The sequence below is a fragment of the Drosophila obscura genome, unplaced genomic scaffold, assembly GCF_018151105.1.
Source record: "Drosophila obscura isolate BZ-5 IFL unplaced genomic scaffold, ASM1815110v1 contig_13, whole genome shotgun sequence".
In the NCBI taxonomy this organism is placed as follows: domain Eukaryota; kingdom Metazoa; phylum Arthropoda; class Insecta; order Diptera; family Drosophilidae; genus Drosophila; species Drosophila obscura.
The window spans coordinates 281831-303893 of NW_024542713.1; the positions used below are offsets into that span (position 1 = coordinate 281831).

A 22063-nucleotide genomic window follows, 5' to 3' on the forward strand; every position below is an offset into this window, starting at 1 on the left:
TGGGTTCGGCTCAGATGATAGCCAAACCAAAACCAAACCAGGCTCAGAGCAAAATAAATGGAGATTAGTAATTGACTATCGCCAAATAAATAAAAAAAACTCCTGTCAGATAAATTTCCATTACCTAGAATTGATGACATTTTGGATCAACTAGGTAGAGCAAAATACTTCTCATGCCTTGATTTAACGTCAGGTTTTCATTAAATTGAACTAAAAGAAAGTTCACGTAATATAACATCTTTTTCAACGAGCAATGGCTCATGTCGCTTCACGCGACTACCATTTGGTTTAATAATAGCGCCAAATTCATTTCAGAGAATAATGCATTCTCTGGACTTGAAGCTTCGCAAGCATTCCTATATATGGACGATCTTATAGTCATTGGTTGTTCCGAAAAACATACGCTTAAAAACTTAAAAGATATTTTTGAGACATGTAGACACAACCTAAAATTAAATGTACAAAAATTTTAGTTTTTTATGCATGAAGAGACCATTCTTGGTCATAAATGCGCAGATAAATTAATCTTGCCAGATGACAAGAAATATGACGTCATCAAAAACTATCCAGTCCCTCATGATGCGATCAGCGCTAGACGATTCGTTGCATTTTGAAATTATTACAGACATTTTATTAAACACTTCGCCGACTATTCCCGGCACATAACTAGATTATGTAAAAAGAATGTTCCATTTGAGAGTTCAACTGAATGTCAAAATGCATTCCAATACTTAAGAGATAAACTTATTGAACCCATTCTGTTACAATACCCAGATTTTCAAAAAGAATTTTGCATAATTACCGATGCTAGTAAACAGGCATGTGGATCGGTTTTAACTCAAATCCGGTTTTAACTCAAAATCAATCCAGCTAAGCCTCAAGCAAGCCGGTCGTGTTTCTGCATCGCTCTCGCATTTTTCGCCTAATCAAAAAAGAAACTTATAAACTGTAATTAATTCAATTTGGTCTTAAGTATCGGAGTTACACACATATTCATATTTTATAAAGCTTGTGTATACTCAGTGTTTTAAATTGATTTATTTCTTTTAATTTTTCTGTGGCTGCCGAACAAACATACATACATACATACATCTAACAGTGGATCGTTGCATTGCATTGTTTTTGTTTAGACAATTGTTATTGCTATTCGATCGGTTGCTTTGCTTTGCTTTGACTCATCAACTCATTGCTCTTTGGCACTCACCGTTCTCGCGCATAATCCGTTGCACTGCCTACTCACTCTCTGGATTTCACGCGAGCTGATCTCTGGCTCTACCTCTCACCATACGACGCCTGCATTCTTCGTTTATGGTCTAATATCTCGGCGCCTCTGCTTTGCTTTATTGGAGTTCGTCGTTAGCTTTCGTCACTTCGCTGCGCCGTCTGCCCTGTATATATGTACATACATACGTACATACATAACTGCTGATCATCGTGCTCTTTCTGCTGCTGCTGCTGCTGCCTGGTCTCTCATCTAGCTTGTCCTCTCAGTGCGTCTTTTTTCTCGCTGTGCACAGTGACCCAACAGCTGTTGAACATGGCTCTTATCTGCAGTGCAAAGAAATGCGAATTTGGTGGCACCATTAATGGTGATTCCTACCTCAGCTGCTGGCTTTGTGAAAATTACGCTCATATAAAATGTGCTGGAGGTGGTCACTTTGGACGTCTTAATGACTTAATATCGAAACGCATGGGTCTCACTTGGTCATGTTTGGCCTCCAGGGAGATTGAGGCGGAAATGCGCACCTTTATGAGACAAACGAGGAATGGTTTCCAAGATGTTCGGAAGCAATTCAATGCTCTCAACGAGAAGTTCCTTACGTTGGAATCGCAATTTCTGGGCCTCAAACTCTTGAGCGAGTCACCAAGAAGGAAAATACCGAACAACAACCTACTGCTGGTCTTACCTAGTGGAACGCCTGCCTCTCACCTACCACCGATGGACTCATTTTCTACTCCTAGTGGCCAACCTTCACCGATGGATGTCCATCCGCCATCGGAGGATCCAGCCTTTCTCACGCCTAACAACATAGTAGTTGCCTCAAAAATCCATACCCCTGTCAATTTAACTTTGGACTCAGTTGCCAGTGATGGAATTCCTAACAGTAACCAGCTTCCAGTTGCAAATGATTTGCCGGTCTCTGTTACATTGAATGGTGATGGATCGGCAGCCTCTTCTAGCTCCTCAGCTCCCGCCCGGAGACTTTTAGGAGTAGCTCCACCAGCTCGCTTTTCCGGTGTTCCACTCAGCGCGGTGGTCCCCCGCAAAGCAATCTTTGTCTCTCATCTTATTCCCGAAGCCACACCGGATGATGTCAAACTACATCTAAGCTCTTATCTTCAATCGCCGCCGGATAACTTTATTATAACTAAATTTAATTTTACACATAAGCGTAATATCTCATCTTTCAAAATTCTTCTTCCTGATTCTCTTGTATCCAAAGCTTTGGAACCGGCTGCATGGCCTGAGCACACTATTATGCATGAATTTCTGCCTAGAGACTCTACCCAGAATCCTCGAGTTACTCTCCCTAAGATTTCAAAAAACTAAGGAACCATTTCTCCATCCAATATCAGAACGTACGCAGTCTTTTAGGTAAATTGTCTAAAATACATACGGACAGTGCCTCTTTTGAATTCGACGCTATCGCCATAACTGAAACCTGGCTTAACTCCTCTGTCTCCGATCATGAAATTCTCGTCCACAAGTTCACCACTTATAGAATGGATCGTCCATCATTCGCTGGTGGGGTTCTTATTGCAGTGAAAACGGCATTTGCATCCGAGCTGTTTCCATTCAATAACATCCATGTTATCGAATTCGTTGCAGTCATAATCCGTATTGGAACAGCATATATCTTTTTGACCTGTTCTTATATCCCACCCAGATCTGATGCCGTTGTTTATTTGAACCACCTTTCTGCAATTCAATCTGTAGTTTCTGCTTTAAGCTGTGCTGATCAGATACTAGTTATGGGTGACTTCAACATCCCATCTCTATCTTGGCAACAGGATGATTCAAACATGTTGCTACCTGGAAGTCAACATGATTTCGTCGAGGGGGTAACTGACGTCTCGCTTGCCCAAATTAACTCTGTCAGAAATAATAGAGATAGACTGTTAGATCTCATCTTTGTCAGCGATGCCTCTCGTACAACGGTTTTAAGAGGCAATCCGATATCTTTTCCTGAAGATCCGCATCATCCTACTTTATCTATATTTTTCGAGGTCTCTATTACTAACACCATTTTACCTTCAAAAAGTCGTATAAAATGTTTTCGCAAAACTAATTTTATCGATCTTTGTCTACATCTCTCGCAAGTTGATTGGTCCTTTCTTCAGTCCTCATCTCATATAGAGCCTACTGTCAATCTGTTTTACGAAACATTATACTCTGCCCTCGATACCTATGTCCCTGAAGTCACCGTATTTGTATCCTCTAAGCCTCCGTGGTTTTCCAAGTATCTGTCTTACCTAAAAAATAAAAAATCTCGGCTCTACAAAAGGTACCAGATAACTGGTTCTTTGTCTGTCTTTGCTCAATATTCTTCGGTTCGCTCTCAATTTCTTACGGTCAATAAGAAATGTTATGATGTATATCTTTCCCAATGTGGCAAAAATTTCCGTAGTAATCCCAAAAAATTCTTTTCGTTCGTCAACTCGAAACGCAAGTCTAACGCGTTCCCTTCTTCCCTTCAGTTACAGTCTAAAACTGAAACTTCAGGTCAAGGAATTGCAAATTTATTTGCCACCTTCTTTCAATCGACGTACTCCTCGGATACTTATGACTCCTCCACCCCTTATCCATATCATCTACCTCATGTAAATAATGTGTTTCTTCCCTTCCTTGATGAAAGTACAGTCTTCGAAGGGTTGTCATCAATTGACATCTGTTTCTCTGCGGGTCCAGATAAAGTTCCGAGCTGTATTTTAAAATACTGCGCTCAAGCCCTAACTCATCCTTTGACCTTCTTATTTAATTTATCCTGGAGCATTCTCGCCTCCCCATGATCTGGAATGAATCCTACCTTATTCCTCTTCACAAGAAAGGGTCCAGATCTAATATCGAAAATTATCGTGGTATTGCTAAACTGTCTGCCATTCCGAAGTTGCTCGAGCACCTTGTTACTCGTCAATTGCAACACGCATGTTCTAGCATTATATCCCCGACGCAACATGGTTTTTTTTAGACATCGATCAACATCTACTAACCTTTTAGAATTCTCGTCTCTAATCAACCGAGGATTTCAAAGTGGCTTGCAGACTGACGTCATTTTTACAGATTTCAGTAAAGCTTTTGATTCTGTTAATCATACTTTACTGATCCATAAACTCTCTTTATTAGGTTTTCCCACAAATCTTGTAAATTGGATATCATCGTACTTGTCGAATCGCACACAGCGTGTGTTGTTTAACAATGTCTTGTCGAATATTGTCAAAGTAACCTCTGGAGTTCCTCAAGGAAGTCATTTAGGTCCGCTTCTTTTCAATTTGTTTGTGAACGACCTGCCCCAAGTTATTTTGCACTCAGTTACTTTAATGTATGCTGATGACGTTAAAATTTGTTTTTCCTTCTCCGACTGGTACTTGCATACTCGCCTACAACTTGACCTTGATGAATTAAGCATTTGGTGTTCAAATAACCTACTTTTCTTGAACCATTCTAAGTGCAAACTTATGACTTTTCACCGCCGTGCACCACATTTGGTCTCCTATTCTCTAGGACACCATGTCCTGGATCGAATCTCCACATCAAATGACTTAGGAGTCCTTTTCGATCACAAGCTATGTTTTAATAGCCATATTGCTTCAACTGTTAACAAAGCTAAGGGAGTTCTAGCGTTTATTAAGCGTTGGTCAAAAGAGTTTGACGATCCGTATATAACTAAAGCACTGTACGTCTCGTTGGTTCGCCCGATATTGGAGTATTGTTCTTGTGTGTGGAGTCCACAATACAAGGAGCAACAAATTATTATTGAATCCGTTCAAAAACAATTTTTAATATTCGCCCTTAGACATCTAAACTGGGACTCTGACAGACTCCTTCCACCATACCTATCTAGGCTAAAACTACTGAATCTACCCTCTTTACACCATCGCAGAATTTGCAATGGCGTGGTATTCATGCATAAGCTCATTCTCGGGATTGTGAACTCCCAAACGCTTTTGGGACGAATCGATTTTTCGGTTCCCTCCAGACCAACCCGTACCTTCCGCCCCATCCGATTATCCATATGTAGATCTAATTACTCCCAGCATGAACCTTTCCGGGTTTTATGCAATAATTATAATTACTTGTACCATTTAATATTCCCCGAATTATCCCTTGAAAAAATTATATTTAACATTTATCATTACCTTAGTTTAGAAAATGTGTAAATTGTATCTTTCCTTTCTGTCTTGTACATATATAATTAGTTTGTTTTTTTCCTTTTTATTCCTATTCCATAATTAGCAGATAATTGTTAATTGAAATAAATAAATAAATAAATAAATAAACCATAAAGGACTCCAACTTCCCATCATCACGTTCATTCACAAAGGGTGAAAGTAACAAGAGTACAACTGAACAGCAATTAGCAGCAATTCATTAGGCAATAACACACTTCAGACCATACATTTATGGTAGACATTTCACTGTCAAAACAGATCACAGACCACTTACATATTTATTTTCAATGGTCAACCCCAGTTCCAAATTGACACATATGACGCTTGAATTAGAAGAATACAACTTTACAGTCGAGTATCTAAAGGGCAAAGACGTGGCAGTTGCACTGTCACGAATAACAATAAAAGAATTAAAAAACATAACAGCAAATATACTGAAAGTCACTACCAGAAACCAAAGTATACAGACAAATTCCAGCGCAGGAAAAGAACAAGTAGAATTGCCTAGGCAAAATCGAAATAAAGCTTCTAAGCCCAACTTATATGAAGTCATTGTAAATGATGAAGTACGAAAAGTAATGACCTTGCGAATAACAGACTCTAAATGTTTGTTTAAAAATGGAAAAAAAAATTATAGCAACAATTGATGTTAGAGTGTACATAACAATGGAATTCTCGATTTAGGTCAGCTCTTCGAATGGCTTGTTCTGCAAGCCAGTGGTGTACCAAATGTGAAAAGTCAAAAACGACGAAACATACAAAGACCGCATTGACATTAACAGTAACCCCAGAAATGGCTTTTGATAAAGAAATAGTGGATATGATCGGTCCACTACCCAAATCAGAGTAAGGAAATGAATACGCAGTCACTTTAATCTATGACTTGACGAAATACCTTGTTTCCATACCAGTAAAAAACGAGAAGGAACGTGTGAGTCGCTTCTGGGGACGCGACTCTACTTATACCCGTACTCAGTCAGTATATAGATTTTTGAGCTTATGATTTTTTAGAATTTTAAAATTAAAAAAAAAAATTTTACATTTTACATTTTTTTTGCTTCATCTCTTATCAACATCTTAATCTACAATGTATATTTTATATCTAACATGTAGATTATATTCATATTCATATTCCTCCTCCTCCTTCATCTACATTTCCTCCGCTAGGGGCTGTTCGCACACTGAACGCAGCAGAGTGTGCGAGCGAGAAAGAGAATGAGTAGCGTGTCTCTGGCTGGGGGAGGCGGAGGAAGCAACTGAAAATAAATTTCTTCATTCTGGCTATAATTGTGATTCGATCTGATTCAGATCCGGCAATCTGGTAGATATGGCCATTCTCTACGATACTGCGTTTTTAATTTTATCGTATCTTTAAAATTGTGCCTGCCACAGATTTTCGTCTTTTGTGGGGGCGGGGCGAAATTTTTAAATACACTTTTAGCAGTGTGATATCACATGAGTCTGGAAATTAAACTTGGATGCCCTAGCTCTTATAGTCTCTGAGATCTAGGCGCTCATCGAGACAGACAGACAGACAGACAGACGGACATGGCTATATCGACTCGGCTATTGATGCTGATCAAGAATATATATACTTCATGGGGTCGGCAACGTTTCCTTTTCTGCGTTACACACATCCACTTTTACCAAAAATCTAATATACCCTTTAACTCTTTTTGGAGTACGGGTATAAAAATTGTCGATTTCGTCAATGTGAGATAACCAACGATTTGTGAGATGACTTCATCGTTGGACCCCAATCTTTTTCCGCCGAGCCATCCCTTTAGTTTTGAACTAGGGACTTAATCCACTAGGAACTAAATCCAGTGAATAGGGTTGGTGAGGAAGCAAATCGTAGCCTAATTGATGGATTTTTTAAATCTAAACTGCAAATGTCTGCACCCTTAAATTGTCCTGGAGGAAAATAACCATTTTCTTGGCCGTCGTTTCTTTTTAAGTCTTCATTAAATCGATCCAATAAGTTGGCATTATATTCGCCATGGTCTGCTTTACCCTTTCTAAAGGAAATCAATGTTGTTGATACAGCGAGCATTACAAAAAACGTTCGCCATGACTTTATTGGCTGAAAACTCCACTTTGGCCTTGTTTTGCCTAGAAAAACCCTGAGGAACCTAATGTTTTCACTGTTTTGGTCTCTGAATTGGATCCGCGGCCTAACCACGTTTACGAAACGGTGGAAAATCTCGTCCTTATTGCGGTTAAACACTTCAAAAACTCCTTCAAAGTTGTTTCACGAGTTGTTTTGTAGTTGATTGTGAGCAAACGCAATAGCCATCTTGCGGAAAGCTTTCTCATACCCAATTAATCATACAAAATGTGGTTGCCTATGGCTTCCAGAACATCTTGCAGATCAGCACGAAATTCACTTTTTTTCCTTTTTTCTTCAAATGAAAAAGAGATTATGCTTAAAAATTATTCCGCCAATATTATCACGGTTGACAAAACTGACTGAAATTTGTTCAGCAATTAGCTTGTAAAAAATTCTATTCGAATAAAATATGAGATATTTTGGAGATATTTTGAAAACTGGTATTTTTTAAAAGATTTTTTTTAGAGGTAGTGCTTTACGGGTCTTCGACATCCTTCTTTGGCAGCATACACAGCTGTGAGCTCAGCTACCCTGGAAATGCCATCTCTGTCTGCGATCAGTTTCGTCACCCTTCCCAGCGGCCACTTAAGTGGAGGCAAGTTCTCTTTCCTTACGAGGACCACGTCGCCGACGCTGAGGTTAGACTGCTCAGTCCTCCATTTTGCCCTCTCCTTCAGAAGCGTGAGGTACTTCTCTCGCCAGCGAGACCAGAAAGTTTGCTGCAGGAAGTTGACCTGCTGCCAGCGATCAAGACGATTGAAATTGAGTCCGGTCACATCTGGTTCTGCTAAGGTACGGATTGGAGCAGTACCTAAGAAATGCGCAGCTGTTAGCACGTCTAAATCGTCGGGATGCTCTGAAATAGGAAGCAGTAGCCTTGAATTTATTATAGCTGTGATATGGCACACAAGCGTTCTCAGGTCATCGAAGCACAGCAAGGAGCTGGATGCGGAACGGTAGAAATTATGTTTGGCTGTTTTAACCTGGTTGCGTTATCGAACCAAATTTCTCTTGGTCGACCGCGAGTACAAATGAATCGCTTTAGAGCGCTTATGAACGCTGGCGTCGACAAATCCTGCACAAGCTCCAAGTGAACAGCCTTGGTGGCAAAGCATATGTAGCATTTGTCTGGTCTGCACCTCAATCTTGTAAAAGAACAGACCACAAAAATCCACACCGGTAACGGCATAGCGACATATCTCCTGGCGACATATCTCCTCCCATACATTTTTGTCGCTAAATTCGGGCCGGAGATATGTCGTTTCAAAAACGACATATCTCCTCGCGGAGTTTAGCGACATATCTCCTTGCCAGGAGATAAGTTGTTACCCCACTGGTAACTGCAAAAACGTAAGACGTATTCACACGATCCTTCGGCAAGTCGGACATAATATGGCTGCACATCTGGTGCAGCGATTTACGACGTTGGCCACTGTCTTGCGACCTCAAATCGGCCAATACTCCTGCCGAATAAGTGCGAGCAATGATCGAGGCCCAGCGTGCAGATTCCTTTCATGGACATGTACAATTACAGCCGACGTGCTGGAATGACGCCTTGGAAGAATGACTGGGTTCCGTGCCTTGAAAACATGCGATGAATTTTCCAACCGCCCACCGATGCATAACAAACCATGGTCATCCAGGAATGGCGCGACTGCACCTGCTGTTCGTCACTCAGGGTCTTGTAGTCAGGCCACAAATGCACTCGCTGAATCGAACGAAGAAGTATCCGCGTACCACCAACGATGAAGACGTATCCAAATGTGCGCTGGAGCTTTCCACAGGAATTGGAAAATTTTTGGCCGTCAGATAAGTCTACGAATGGACAAACTGCAATCAGAACTCTCTTGTTGGCATGGATTGAATAGATGGCGCTGGCCACAGGGGTTGCTCATCTTGAAGAAAGGGTGGCCTGTGGGCCCAAAGATGCGATTCCAGGTGCTCTTCCAGCGCGCTTCTGGACAATATTTCAGCAGGGTTCTGAGCGGTGGGCACGTAACTCTGGAATGGACCATTCCATCTGAGCAGTTCGCTCTTGAATGGCTGAGACCCGATTTGCAATGAAAACTTGATGGGTCATTGCGCACCCAAGACAAGGCAGTTGTGGAGTCGGACCAGCAATAGAAGCTTCCAGTGAACAATTTAAGTTGCTGTATGTCACTTATCAATTGAGAAAGCAAGTCAGCGCCACATAACTCCAACTTGGGCACCGTCAATACCTTAAAAGGGGCGACACGAGACTTCGCACACAGAAGTTGCACGTGCGCTCGATTTTTTGTCCTTGATACAACTTAAATACATTCGCCATAGGCGTCTAGGCTGGCGTCACAAAAACCGTGAACTTCCACTGATTCATTGGGGAAAACTGCCAGACGAGGAAATCTAAAACGCTGAGGGGTAGACAAACTCTCGCAGAAAATGGTCCACGCTGATAAACTCTGGCAAGGTTAGGTTAGGTTTATAGGGCTGCTCGACTGAAGTCGAGGTCACTCGGAGGCAAGTCTGCCCATTGTGATGCCCACACTCGTCACGGGATATTGTCCGGTGCCTAGGGAGGTTTCGCGAACCATCCCGAGGCCTCTATAAAGAGCACCAGTTTCTCTAGAGGCATGTTTGCCAGGCTGTCCAGATCTTCGTAGAAGGCGCCACCGAGTATTCGGTGACGTCTCCCCATGAGTGCAGGACAGTTGCAGAGAAGGTGCTGGATGCTCTCTATTTCCTCCTCGTCCCCGCAGCTGCGGCAGAAGTCATGGTGGGGCAGTCTGTACCTTGTGGCCATGCGGCCGATGACACAGTGCCCGTTATAACTCCCGTCAGTGTTCGCACCCGACTCTTCCTGAAGCTTAGGAGAGTCTTGGTGCGTTTAAGGTCGTAGTGGGGCCAGAGCGAGCGAGAGATCTCACAGTTTGGTGTGGTGTTCCACCTCCTGTCCGATCTCGTTCTGGCTCGGCCCATCATCTGCGAGATGATGTCTCGTAGTGGTCTCCTTATGTCGCTGACTGCGTCCGCCATTGGCTTGGCCGATCCATTTCTGGCACACTCGTCCGCACTCTCGTTGCCCGCTATGTCGGTGTGACCCGGAACCCACGTGAGTGTGATTGAGTGCGCGCTGATCTGGTTTAGTGCGTCCACCGTATCACGTACGAGTCTGCTTGTGGTCTTGCAGGATACCAGGGCTTTGATGGCAGCTTGACTGTCAACGCAGATTGCTATGTTCCTCGGAGGTATCTCCAAGGTGTATACCAACTTTGCCGCTTGCCATACTGCATATATCTCCGCCTGGAATACACTGCACCAGTCTGGTAGTCTTAGGGATATGTTGGTTGCTAGTTCTTCGGAGAAGATTCCAGCTCCTGTCCCTTCGGCCGTCTTTGACCCGTCGGTGAAAATGGAGAGCTCGTTCTGCCCCAGGACAGTGTTACTCTTCCATTTCTCCCTTCCGGTATGCCCATGGACTCGAGACACAGTAGTCACTCCACCTGGCCGTTCCACTATCTTCCATACGGAGTATAGTGGCGTGGCCATAAGGCGATGGCTTGAAGAACTGCGCGGCTAATAGCCTAGCGGCACTTGTCTCAGCCTTGCACTTAAGATGAAGGTCTATCGGTTCCAGGCCTAACATGGTGTCCAAAGCCAACTCTGGCAAACTCTCATCCCATTGGAGCTGCTTCCATACCAACTGGACGAAAATCTTTGCACTTGCGATGACAGGCCCAATCAGTCCTAAAGGATCATAAAAACAAGCAATCGTTGACAACATTGAACGTTTGTCGGCTTTGATGGCAGCTGCGGGGGTACTACCGAAAAGAGAAAATTATCAGATGCAGGCTCCCAAACCAATCCAAGGGCCTTTGTGAAGTCGATGCCATCGTCGAACCTTAACAGCGTTTCCTTATACTTGTCGGGAATTCCCTCAAGTACGTCAGGGACGTTGGAGCACCATTTCCGAATTGGGAACCTGCCCCGAGCCAATAACTGGGATGTCTGCCTTATCTTCTCGCGCACTTCCTCTACAGATCCTCCTCCAGTCATCAAATCGTCGACATAGAAATTGGAAGTCAACACTTCCGAGCCAATGGGGAATGCAGTCTTCTCTTCTTCGGCCAATTGGAGCATAGCAGCTCAGATACTCGAACACACCTGTACATCTTGCAAATGTCACAAGTCAGCGCAATGAGGAACGTACGGAACCGAAGCAGCGTATGTAGCAGCTTTGGCTGGATAGTTAGCCCCGCCATTAGGACCTCGTTTAAAAAAAACCTGTTGGTGTTGTGGCAACAACCGAACACGACCAGCAGTTTGGTTGTAGATGTGGTAGAAAATAGCGACAACGACTGAGCAGTTGTGACTCCACCAACGACATATGATTAAGCTCTTGGTACTCCCTAATGAAAGATGAGTACTGAGCTTTCAGCTGCGGACGACGCTCAAGTTTCCGCTCCAAGTTGAGGAAGCGCCGATATGCTTTCCTGTATGAGTCGCCCAAGATCTCCAAACTTTTCTTGATGGGCAGCTTATCGGCAAACTTTCCAGATGAAAGCAAGCCAACATCCAATTTGACCGACCAGCACGATCCCTCAACAGAACAACTGCAGTGGCTAAGAGCACCACATCCCTGCAGGAGTTTTGTGAAACCAAAGAGGCAGCTGAGGACTGTGGCTGCGCTTCAGGGTGCGGGAATGAAGAGACAACGGGTTCCGTGGGCGAGGGTCTGGCGTTTAAATGCCATAAAGTGTGATGTTTGCTACCACAGTGACGACAAGCTGATGACCTGCAAGTGCGCAATTGATGGCCAGCCTTCAGGCAAAGACCAAGCTGTTTCACCTCAATTAGGCGAAGGGACGGCGAAAGATTCCCAAACAGCGCGCATGTATATATACTAGTATTGCAGTATTGCAAAATAGACACTCAAGAGAAACAGATTCAGTGGCTACAAACGAACATCTAGTGTTGCTCTGTACTTTTTTAAACTTTCCCACCTGAATGCCAGGCGTATACATTGCCAAAGCGGGCTTCCGATTCTCAAACTTCTGACATCTTTGCTGCAGAAAAGCGGTGAATTGTTGGCTTGTGGGTATGCTATCCAGCGATGACGTTTCATCCTACTTGGCTTGCGTAGCGCTGTCCACCTCCTGCAGCTGGCTGTGTATCAAAATACAGTCTGCAATCTGCTCTGTTGTCCCCATACTCTGCAAGGCCCAAAGATTAGCATTCACAGTGTCCGACAAGGACCGAGGTTGGGACACAGACGAAGCCTCAATGCGCGGCACACCCAAAATGTCTGTGACATGCGCCTGAAAAATTAAACGCTTGTTATTAAAACGCGTATCATGGAGGTCTAGCGCGATGAGTTAGCTGGCGTGTGTGAAATCTAGAGACGAAATAGTGTCTAGTGCTGGTCCTTTCAGGCAGCAACGAGGGGCTGCAGCTTCTCCACATTTGAAAAATCGGTATCCTGGTCTATTATGGATGAAAACATGCTCCAAAACGAGGAATACTGAGCGTAGCCCCCACTGAACTCAGGAAGCTGCAACTCCGGCAGGCGTGGCCGACTTTGCACTACGACCGTAGTTGGGGCCTCTCTTATATGGTCTGTCCGTTGAGCATGGTATCATTGTGGGCTGCCGCTTGTTTAATTCCCGCTTCATGCGAATCTCCAGCATGACCACTCGTCAAACTCATCCCTCAAGGGACTACCGATCTCATCGAGATCAATCTTCTCCAGGGAATTATGGTGCCCGTTGAATGAAGCTTCAAAATCCGCTAGCAACTTCAGCCTCACGTTCAGCTCCTCCTCACTGAGCTCGCCAATCCTCTCCTTGCCGACGGCCGTTTCGATTCTCCGTGCTGCCCCTAGCATGGATTGCACCTTGCGCTTGTAGCATGCAGCTTCCGAATCGACGAACAATGGTGAGGGGGCAAGGGGGCAAGACCAGCAGCGAAAGTTCACAGTTTGAAACGAAGTGAGTAGGTGCAGCTGACAACAATAATGGCATGCACACTTAGAGCCCCGAAAACCGAAACGAAAGAACAGCAAGAAAAACCGCAAAGCAGATGACGCGAGAAAAACAAAACCCTTAACACGGTTGTTTTTTAATTCGCTTTCTACCCCCGTTGTTTGGCGCGGGGGGGCGCGTGGGCGGTTGTGTTTATATATATATATATATATATATATATACTTTTAATCACGTCGGGGCGTGACGTGAGCTATCGGGCTTTTTCAATAGCTTAGAGTTAGATCGAACATTATAATTTGATTGAAATCACGACACAGTTTTGTTTGTTCGGTTATATTAAGGTTTCTTTATTTGCCATGCAAGGTGAGTGGGAGTTTTATGGACAAGAGTTAACAACAGGCGGACCCGAGGTGGACCGTGTTGAAGCGATAACAATAGTTTTTGTTTTTGATTGATTTTGAAGTGCATTCTGCTACGCATACGAGCCTCCCTCACAGCCTACGTCGGCTGACGAATTTCGGGAAAGGGCAAACAACTCAAGAGCGCAGTCAGTTTGGCAATGCTGTGCGTAAGAGATTAGCTCTGTTCTCTTTGCGCTGCCATGGGCCGGCGCTTTTTGTACGGTATTTTTTTATTTTCAAAATTTTGACTTTAAAAGCTCAGGAAAAGTGGAAAAAAAAATTATATCTTGTCTCCATTTTTTTTGTGTATAGGTGCATTAATTAGGCAACGTTTAAGGTATTGCTCATTAAAATCTATGGAGAAACTTTGTAGCAAAAATTCGTTAACCCAACTGCCAATTGGGAACAAAGGAACGCGGTCAGGTACACAATGTAAAACCCTTTTTAGAGAACACAAGATATAATTACACCCGTACTCAAAAAGAGTTAAGGGGTACATTAGATTTGTGGTAAACGTGGATGTGTGTAACGCAGAGAAGGAAAATTTTCCGACCCCATAAAGTATATATATTCTTGATCAGCATCAATAGCCGAGTCGATATAGCCATGTCTGTCTGTCCGTCTGTCTGTCTGTCTGTCTGTCCGTCTTGTTGAGCGCCTAGATCTCAGAGACTATAAGAGCTAGGGCAACCAAAGCTAGGGTTTCCAGACTCATGTGATATTACACTGCTACAAGTGTATTTCATAATTTCGCCCCGCCCCCTTCTGCCCGCACAAAGGACGAAAATATGTGGCAGGCACAATTTTAAAGATACGATAAAATTAAAAACGCAGCATCGTAGAGAATGGCCATATCTACCAGATTTCCGGATCTGAATCAGATCGAATCATAATTATAGCCAGAATGAAGAAATTTATTTTTAGTTGCTTCCTCCGCCTCCCCCAGCCAGAGACACGCTACTCATTCTCTTTCTCGCTCGCACACTCTGCCGCGTTCAGTGCGCGAGCAACCCCTAGCGGAAAAGTTGTAGAATCTGAATGGTACATGTACAATCATTATTGACCACGCGCCCCTTTCTCAGATTGTCTTTAGGCGCGACACCGTTGGCTCTGAGGATTGGGGCCAGGGTCTCTTGGCACTATGCCTAAGTCCGTCACACACAATCCCGGCATAACACGTTCGCCGTCTGGGACTCGGTCGGTTATCACTCGCCGCTCTATGGGTCCCCAAGCGTGGCTCTAAGGACTGGTGTAACTACGATTCCCGGCACTAGGCCCACTGGGGCTTAGAAATTGTTTAATGATATATTTTGTTTTTCTATGGCAGAACTTTTTTTGAAGAATTTTTTAAATGTGGTATTTTTTCTTTATCTTTTTTTTTATGTAGCGCCTTTTTTTTAACATAACTTAAGTATGTAACATTTGGTTGTAATAAACTTTGCCATTCTGAAAAGCTTATTGATGCAGCTATTTGACTCAATCACTTTGTGATTTCACCTTACAGTTTGTGAAATATTAAGCTTTCAAATGCAAAAACGATGATTTTTGTGCGTTACTTTTTGCAATATTTTGACTTTAAAAACTATGGAAGAGTCGAAAATACTATATTTTGGGTTATTTATTTTTTTGTGTATAGTTGTATTAATTCGGCGTCGTTTATTTCGGCGCATTGCTCATTAAAATCTATGGAGAGTCGGTTGACCAACCCTCCGAAAATCACTTTTTACCGTTTTACCGATGCTGGTTTTGACATTTTGGAATTTTACATGTAGTAAAATTGGAACTTGGAATTACCCTCGTAGATTGCTTTGATAAACCTTCCAACCTTAGTTAGTCGTAGAAAATGGCCTGGTGTGATTTTATTCACAACCTAAGCAAGGGTGAGCTGGATAGCCCTGACTTGTTGAGCCGCATAAACTTTAAGATTCCTATTAGATCTACTATAAAAGTTATGCCTTTGTTCCTTCCACTGTGTAGAACAAATTATTCCTTGCATGAACCGTTTATGGTCTTATGCTCAGATTATAATTCGCTCTACCTGATAATATCCACCACTAATTTCCTTCCCCTTCTTAAATCACTAATCCTAACATACCTTTCCCGTAATTAGTACTATTTCTTAGCTATCATTTCTTTTCTTTCCCCCTCGGAGAACTACCATCTTGTCGCGATGAGGGGGCTTAGTAAGCGTAAGGAACCCAAGAGGTATACCGGCGGTAGCGTATGCTGTCAGAATGTAGTAGGTATAAAACGCATCCGTTAAGGGGGGAATGTCCGATAACGATTCAAAAGTTAAGGTGCAGGGAGTCGGAGACCCAGTACCGGCGGTGATTGGCGGTGAGTGCGAGCGCAGGCCCCCCGGCGTCGATATCCTGTGACTGCAGAAAACCCGGGATGGCAGTAGAGTGCTTGGCTGCCAAATCGTGTAGTGCCACAAGCAACAGAAGGATCCGCAGACGGAAAAGGACGATAGAGGATCTGTAACCAGGAACCACAGACGGAAGCTTCGTCTTCACTGGTCGCTCAGTGTCGGAGGCAGAGTTGGCTACGGCCTTTTTTCGACTCGGATGCAACGAGGAGCCGCAGAATCCGGAGCCACAAGTCACGGCTCCCAACTTCCAGGTCGACTCGGGTCCACTACTTGTGACGGACGAGAAGACGTAGGCTGAGACCCTACACAAGCGGCTGTCGGATCAAGGCACAGAACCGGATCCTGGAGACATCTGACTGTACCATCACAAGTACGATAGCGCAAGACAAGGGGAACGGCAAGAAACTCTGGATCAGTATTGGTCAGGAAAGCCTTGCCAAACTCCTTGCAACAGACTGCCGCATATCTTTTGGTATGGGTAGCAGTACCGCGACACCCCAGGTGCGCTAAACAGCATGAGGGTGCATAAATCTGCATCACTCAAGAGTACCATCTTGGGACCTGCTGCGGTTTATGGAGGAGAGGGCGGTGGATGTGGCCCTCACCCAAAAGCCCTGGATCGTAAGTGAAAGGGTTCGGGGACTGAACGGTCGCGGATACCGCCTTCACATTCCACACCCCGCGGGTAAGCCAAGAACCTGTATCGTGGTAAGGAACGAGCTTAATGTTCTGTTTTCTTCCAGGTACCAGGTACCTAACGGTGGCACTATATAAGAGGGAGGACGGGAAGAACCTGTACCTGACCTCGGAATTCCTGAGGTCTGAAGACAAAGACCCACCCTCGTTAGATTCAAGGGCAGCACGGAAGGAGGGCTGTCTTAGGCTGCGAGGCGAGTGTCCATCACTCCCTCTGGGGAAGTACGGGTACAATTTCTAGAGGAGAGTCGCTGTTCGAGTACATTCTGCCCAAAAATCTTATTGTGTGCAAACGGAGAGCGCACCGCACCTTCCGCAACAAGAACCATGCAGAGGTTATAGATATAACACTTGCCTCGAATTCGCTACTCCCTCAAAATAGATCACTGGCACGTGTCCATTGAGTGTTCCTTTTCGGAGCACTATAGGATAGTGTACAGCATCAAATGGAACAAGGAGAGACCGCAATCCCAAGCGGACAGACTGCATCAACCCACCGGAAGAGGACATCCTTCAAACGGGAGCACTAGATGAAGCGGCGCAGAAAAATGTGATTTCTTCACTTTTAGCTTTTTTAAAAGGCATTTTTATATTTAATTATTTTGCATGCAAAACATATGATATGTTTGCACTCTTTCTACCAAATCTCTCTATTGCAATCTGTTAAGAAGAGAAAAATGCAGAGACCAAAAAAATCTTCAGTTAACGGTTAATTTTTATTTTGCTTCTTATCTATGTTCTAATCGTACGTTCGCGACCGAAAACATCATTTTATTGTAATTGCTTTGCATTGAATGCAAGCAGGTGGCTTAAACTGCATATGTAAAGTAAGTTTTGTGTAACTATTTTAAATATAAAAAAACTTTGGGGTTATTATTAACCAAACTTTTTATTTTGATTTTCGAAGTAGCGTACGTTCGCGACCATAAGTATTTTTTTTATTTGTTACTTTTACTTTTAATTGTTTAACACGCATATAAATATTCGTAGATGGCTAAAACAAGTGAAAAACAGACCCGATATCTCAATAAAATTAAAAGCGATCCACAAAAGTAAAATGAATTGCTCGAAAAAGCAGCTCATTTTTTTCATTTTAAATACAATTTTCTCTTCTTACTATAAATGTTATTACGTACATAAAATGGAGTAATTAGTTGGTTTTAAGGGAAATATGAACTGATTCAAGGGAAAACGTAAGGTGAAAAAATTTAAAATACATATGGAAAAATCGTACGTTCGCGACCCGTACGTTCGCGACCGGTACTTAATTTAATTTTTTTAAAACCAATGAAGATAATTTTATGTTAATATACTTTATAGAAAGCTACATTAATCCTCTTTTAAATTCAATTTATCGGTGAAGAATATTCCGTTCCAATTCGCAGATAATTGCATTTTTCTATATTAAGTCAAAGTCGACTTCTATTTTTCGTACGTTCGCGACCGCATGTTTTTTTAAATTATTTTAAAAACTAAAACTCGATGAACCCCATCATTTGCACTAAGCATAGAGCTAACAAAATGCTATTGAAACGCAGAAAAAAAGTCTTGGAAAGTTTTTGTTTTCTATCTTTTTTGTGCATTAAAAGCGTGCGAACGTACGTTCGCGACCCGCGGATATGCCCATATATAAAAAATGTCGTAACAGCTAGTAAAAAAATCTCACTAGCTTAACAATATTTCTTACCTTGTTTCAAAATTATATGTTGGTCTCTTTATAAATAGAAATTTGGGCAGGAAATCAATAAAAACTCTTTTTACCCAAGGAGCCATTCTATGAGTTTGCGGAGAACGGAAATGAACGTTTAGCACAACGACGGTTACGCAGATACTTTAAATAGATAAAACAGTATAAAAAGCATGAATTTATTTAAAAAATAAAATATTACCTTATTGAAACGAGTATCATGGCAAATATTAGGTATTTTCCCAGCAGAGGTACAACCAGCGATGTCGGAGGTATAATTTCAACAACCAAAAGGAAGAACACATGAAGGCTGATCAAAATGGAAATTGATAATGTAACCTAAAAATAGAATTAAAATGGATAATACTATAAAGATTTCGACATACATATATATTTTACAAACCTTTTCTCCGCTGTCGGATGGCAAGTAGAAAGTTAGTACAGTCAAAAAAGAAATTCCCATGCACGGTATAATTATGTTAACAGTGTAAAAAAGAGTTTTTCTTCTCATTGTTATATTGAATGTGATGTCCAGGTAAGGTTCATCGCAGCAAGTGTAAAACTTTTCATTTCTAAACATATAAATAATAGTTTTATTATTATTGCAATACTAGTGTATAATACAAAAATTTTTACTAAAAATAGACTTAAGTATTTGTATACCCGTACTTGAAGAGTATATTATATTTGTGGTCAAAGTGGATGTGTGCAACGCATAGAAGGAAACATTTCCGACCCCATATAGTAAGTATATTTTTTTGATCAGCATCGATAGCCGAGTCGATATAGGCATGTCTGTCTGTCCATCTTATTGAGCGCCTAGTTCTCAGAGACTATAAGAGCTAGGGCAACCAAGTTTGGTTTTCAGAGTCATGTGACATTGCACTGCTACAAGTGCACTTCAAAAGTTCGCCCCGTCCCCTCCGCCACTACAAAGGGCGAAAATCTTTGGCATCCAAAATTTTGAAGATCGATAAAACGATAAAAGTAGTATCGCAGAGAATGATTGCCAAATCTGTTGTTGAGCTACTGAACTTCTTCAGTAGCGTTATTTTGCGATATGTTTATTAACGAGACAATGGTTGTTCAGATTAATATGGTTTATTGTTGTAAACAGTATATAAGGCGAAACAGAGTCGAATGGATAGCGAAAAGGTTCGAGTTAGCTTGATGACGAGTCGGTTGGACAGTTAGCTGGATTCAGATTATAGACGCAGGGGTCGGTACAAGACGGTGTCGGATTGAATAGCTCGATTTCAAAACGATTTACAAGAATTGGTTGCTAGGTCCAGACTGAATCAAAGGGCAGGCGGGCCGAACTGCCCGTGCCCTAATGCAAGCGAGAGAGCGACAGATCGAGAGAGTGATAGCAAAGCAAAGGAAGGCGCGAGATGAAGAGGCGAAAGAGAACGCCTGCATAGGCCGCTGCAGTGCGGGATCATGAATATGTATATATGTATGTAGATGACAATTTAGTACAGTGGGCAGTGCAAACAACGAACAATAATAAAGATTTACACTACTGTTGCACCACTGGCTATAATCTATATATTTAAGTCCACTATTTGGCTGCGTAACCAAACTTCTGGGTTAGATCGGATCATTATTTTAGCAAGAATGAAGACATTAATTTTCAGTTTCTAACCCCAGTTCCTCCAGCGCTTAGACCTCTATTGATTTTTTTTTTCGCTCGCACTCTGCCGAGACCTCTGGCGGATGAGATGTATATTCTACATTGTAGATGTAGATTACAGATGTAGCAAACAAAAATTTACGTAGATACCCCCGCAGGTAATAGCCTTTTTACATCGGGTCGCATCATTGGATTTTTCCGTTAAATGGAACATGCGACAATGATGCCCATATGGGCATCCCTATGGATAGAAGAAGACAATGATGCGGCAGCATCTTTAATCACGCGGCGAATCATTGACAAGTGTTGCCGTATTCTGTCTAGTATTTTTGCAAAATACTGAAATTATTCGGGCTATCGACGGGGTATCGATAGCAAACAACTGTCAAACAGTAAATTCAATTGAGTGCTCGTAGTGAAGCTCCAAAATGCACCGTTTTCCACATTTAAAAATAAATCGTTCATTATTTTGTTAATTTCTTTAAATTCCAATATAAATGCTTTTGCCCTCTTCTTCTTTTTTTTAAGTTACTTTCAACCGTGATTAGTTTAAAGCAGAGGTCGGCAGCGTCGTATGCACTGTGCATAGGAACAAATTTCGGGCGGCGCAGTCGGCACACGTACAGCGTAAAGACTTCGTGTGGTTTCGTTATTCTGCCTGATGACGTACCAGCAGAGAAAATTCTGCTCTGCTGACGTCGCGGCAGAGAAACATGCTTCGGCCTATGCACAAACGGCTTCATATTCTGCCCGCTTGCCTCAGCGGCAGAGAAGCATTCTTGTGCCCTATGCACAATTCTTCGACTTTCGCAGCGGCAGAGAAATAAGTAACGTATTTGACTTCGTGTCTGTTGTTTTCGCACACAAACGCACCAAAAAAATGTGTGAGTCTGTGTGCCGACCCCTGGTTTAAAGATTTATTTGGCCTCCACGTCTGATACGGGTTAACGCCACCTCCTAATCTCTCTCTTCTTCTTGCTCACCGAGTTTGTTTACATTAGTAGTAGGCCGAACAGCTGACAGATGCTTCGAAAAAGATGTGGCTTTGGTGTAAAAGCATCGCATCATTTTTCTACACCTTCGACAATGATGCGGCAGTGTAAAAGGGTATATAAGCCAAGATCCCGTAACGAGGTAAGGAACGAGCTTAATATTCTTTTTTTCTGCCGGGTACAGCACTCCGGACCTAACGGTGGCACTATGTGTCAGGAAGGACGGGAAGAACCTGTACCTGACGTATGAAGACACACTTCACCCTCGCTGGATTCCAGGCCCTGATCAACTCAACTGTCTTAGGCTGCGACGCGAATGTCCATCACACCCTCTGGGGAAGTACGGGTAAAAAATTTCTAGAGGAGATTCGCTGTTCGAGTACATTCTGTCCAAAAATCTTCTTGTGTGCAAACGGAGCGAACCCCACCTTCCGCAACAAGAACCATGCAGAGGTTATAGATATAACACTTGCCTCGAATAGCGACTCCCCCAAAATCGAGCACTGGCACGTCTCCATTGAGTGTTCCTTTTCGGCGCACTACAGGAAGCCTTTTCTCAAATCCTGCCCGATCAGCCGACTCCCAAAGTAAAAGTCATGGGTAGCCAGCCTTCTGCGATGCCATAGGTGGTAAAACTGATGCCTCAAGGCTTCGACACCAGGACTGCTCCGCATGCTGGACGGTACCTTCGCAGAAAGCAGCTAAGAATCCCTAGAACTCCTCATGAGTACCCACTTCCTGGGTTGCTTAGATGTCAGCGGTGACGAATCTATCACCACCAACGATACTGAGGATCATCAAGGAGAGGAAATCGAGGATCTCATA

General features: G+C 42.9%; 1 protein-coding gene across 11 annotated transcripts in view; it reads right to left on the reverse strand.

Annotated features, from left to right (window-relative positions):
* Positions 1-22063, reverse strand: part of LOC111078115 (acetylcholine receptor subunit alpha-like) — a 268805-nt gene that overhangs the window by 51125 nt on the left and 195617 nt on the right. For 10 of the 11 annotated variants that reach the window (XM_041595520.1, XM_041595518.1, XM_041595523.1 and 7 more), the window contains 3 exons: positions 19017-19185; positions 18816-18952; positions 18614-18757 (listed from right to left, as the gene is read on the reverse strand). In XM_041595520.1, the coding sequence (XP_041451454.1) occupies positions 18614-18757; positions 18816-18952; positions 19017-19185 (450 nt within the window). Of the gene's footprint in view, positions 1-17561; positions 17587-18613; positions 18758-18815; positions 18953-19016; positions 19186-22063 lie in introns of those variants that run through there. The other variant, XM_041595529.1, reaches the window with a different exon arrangement.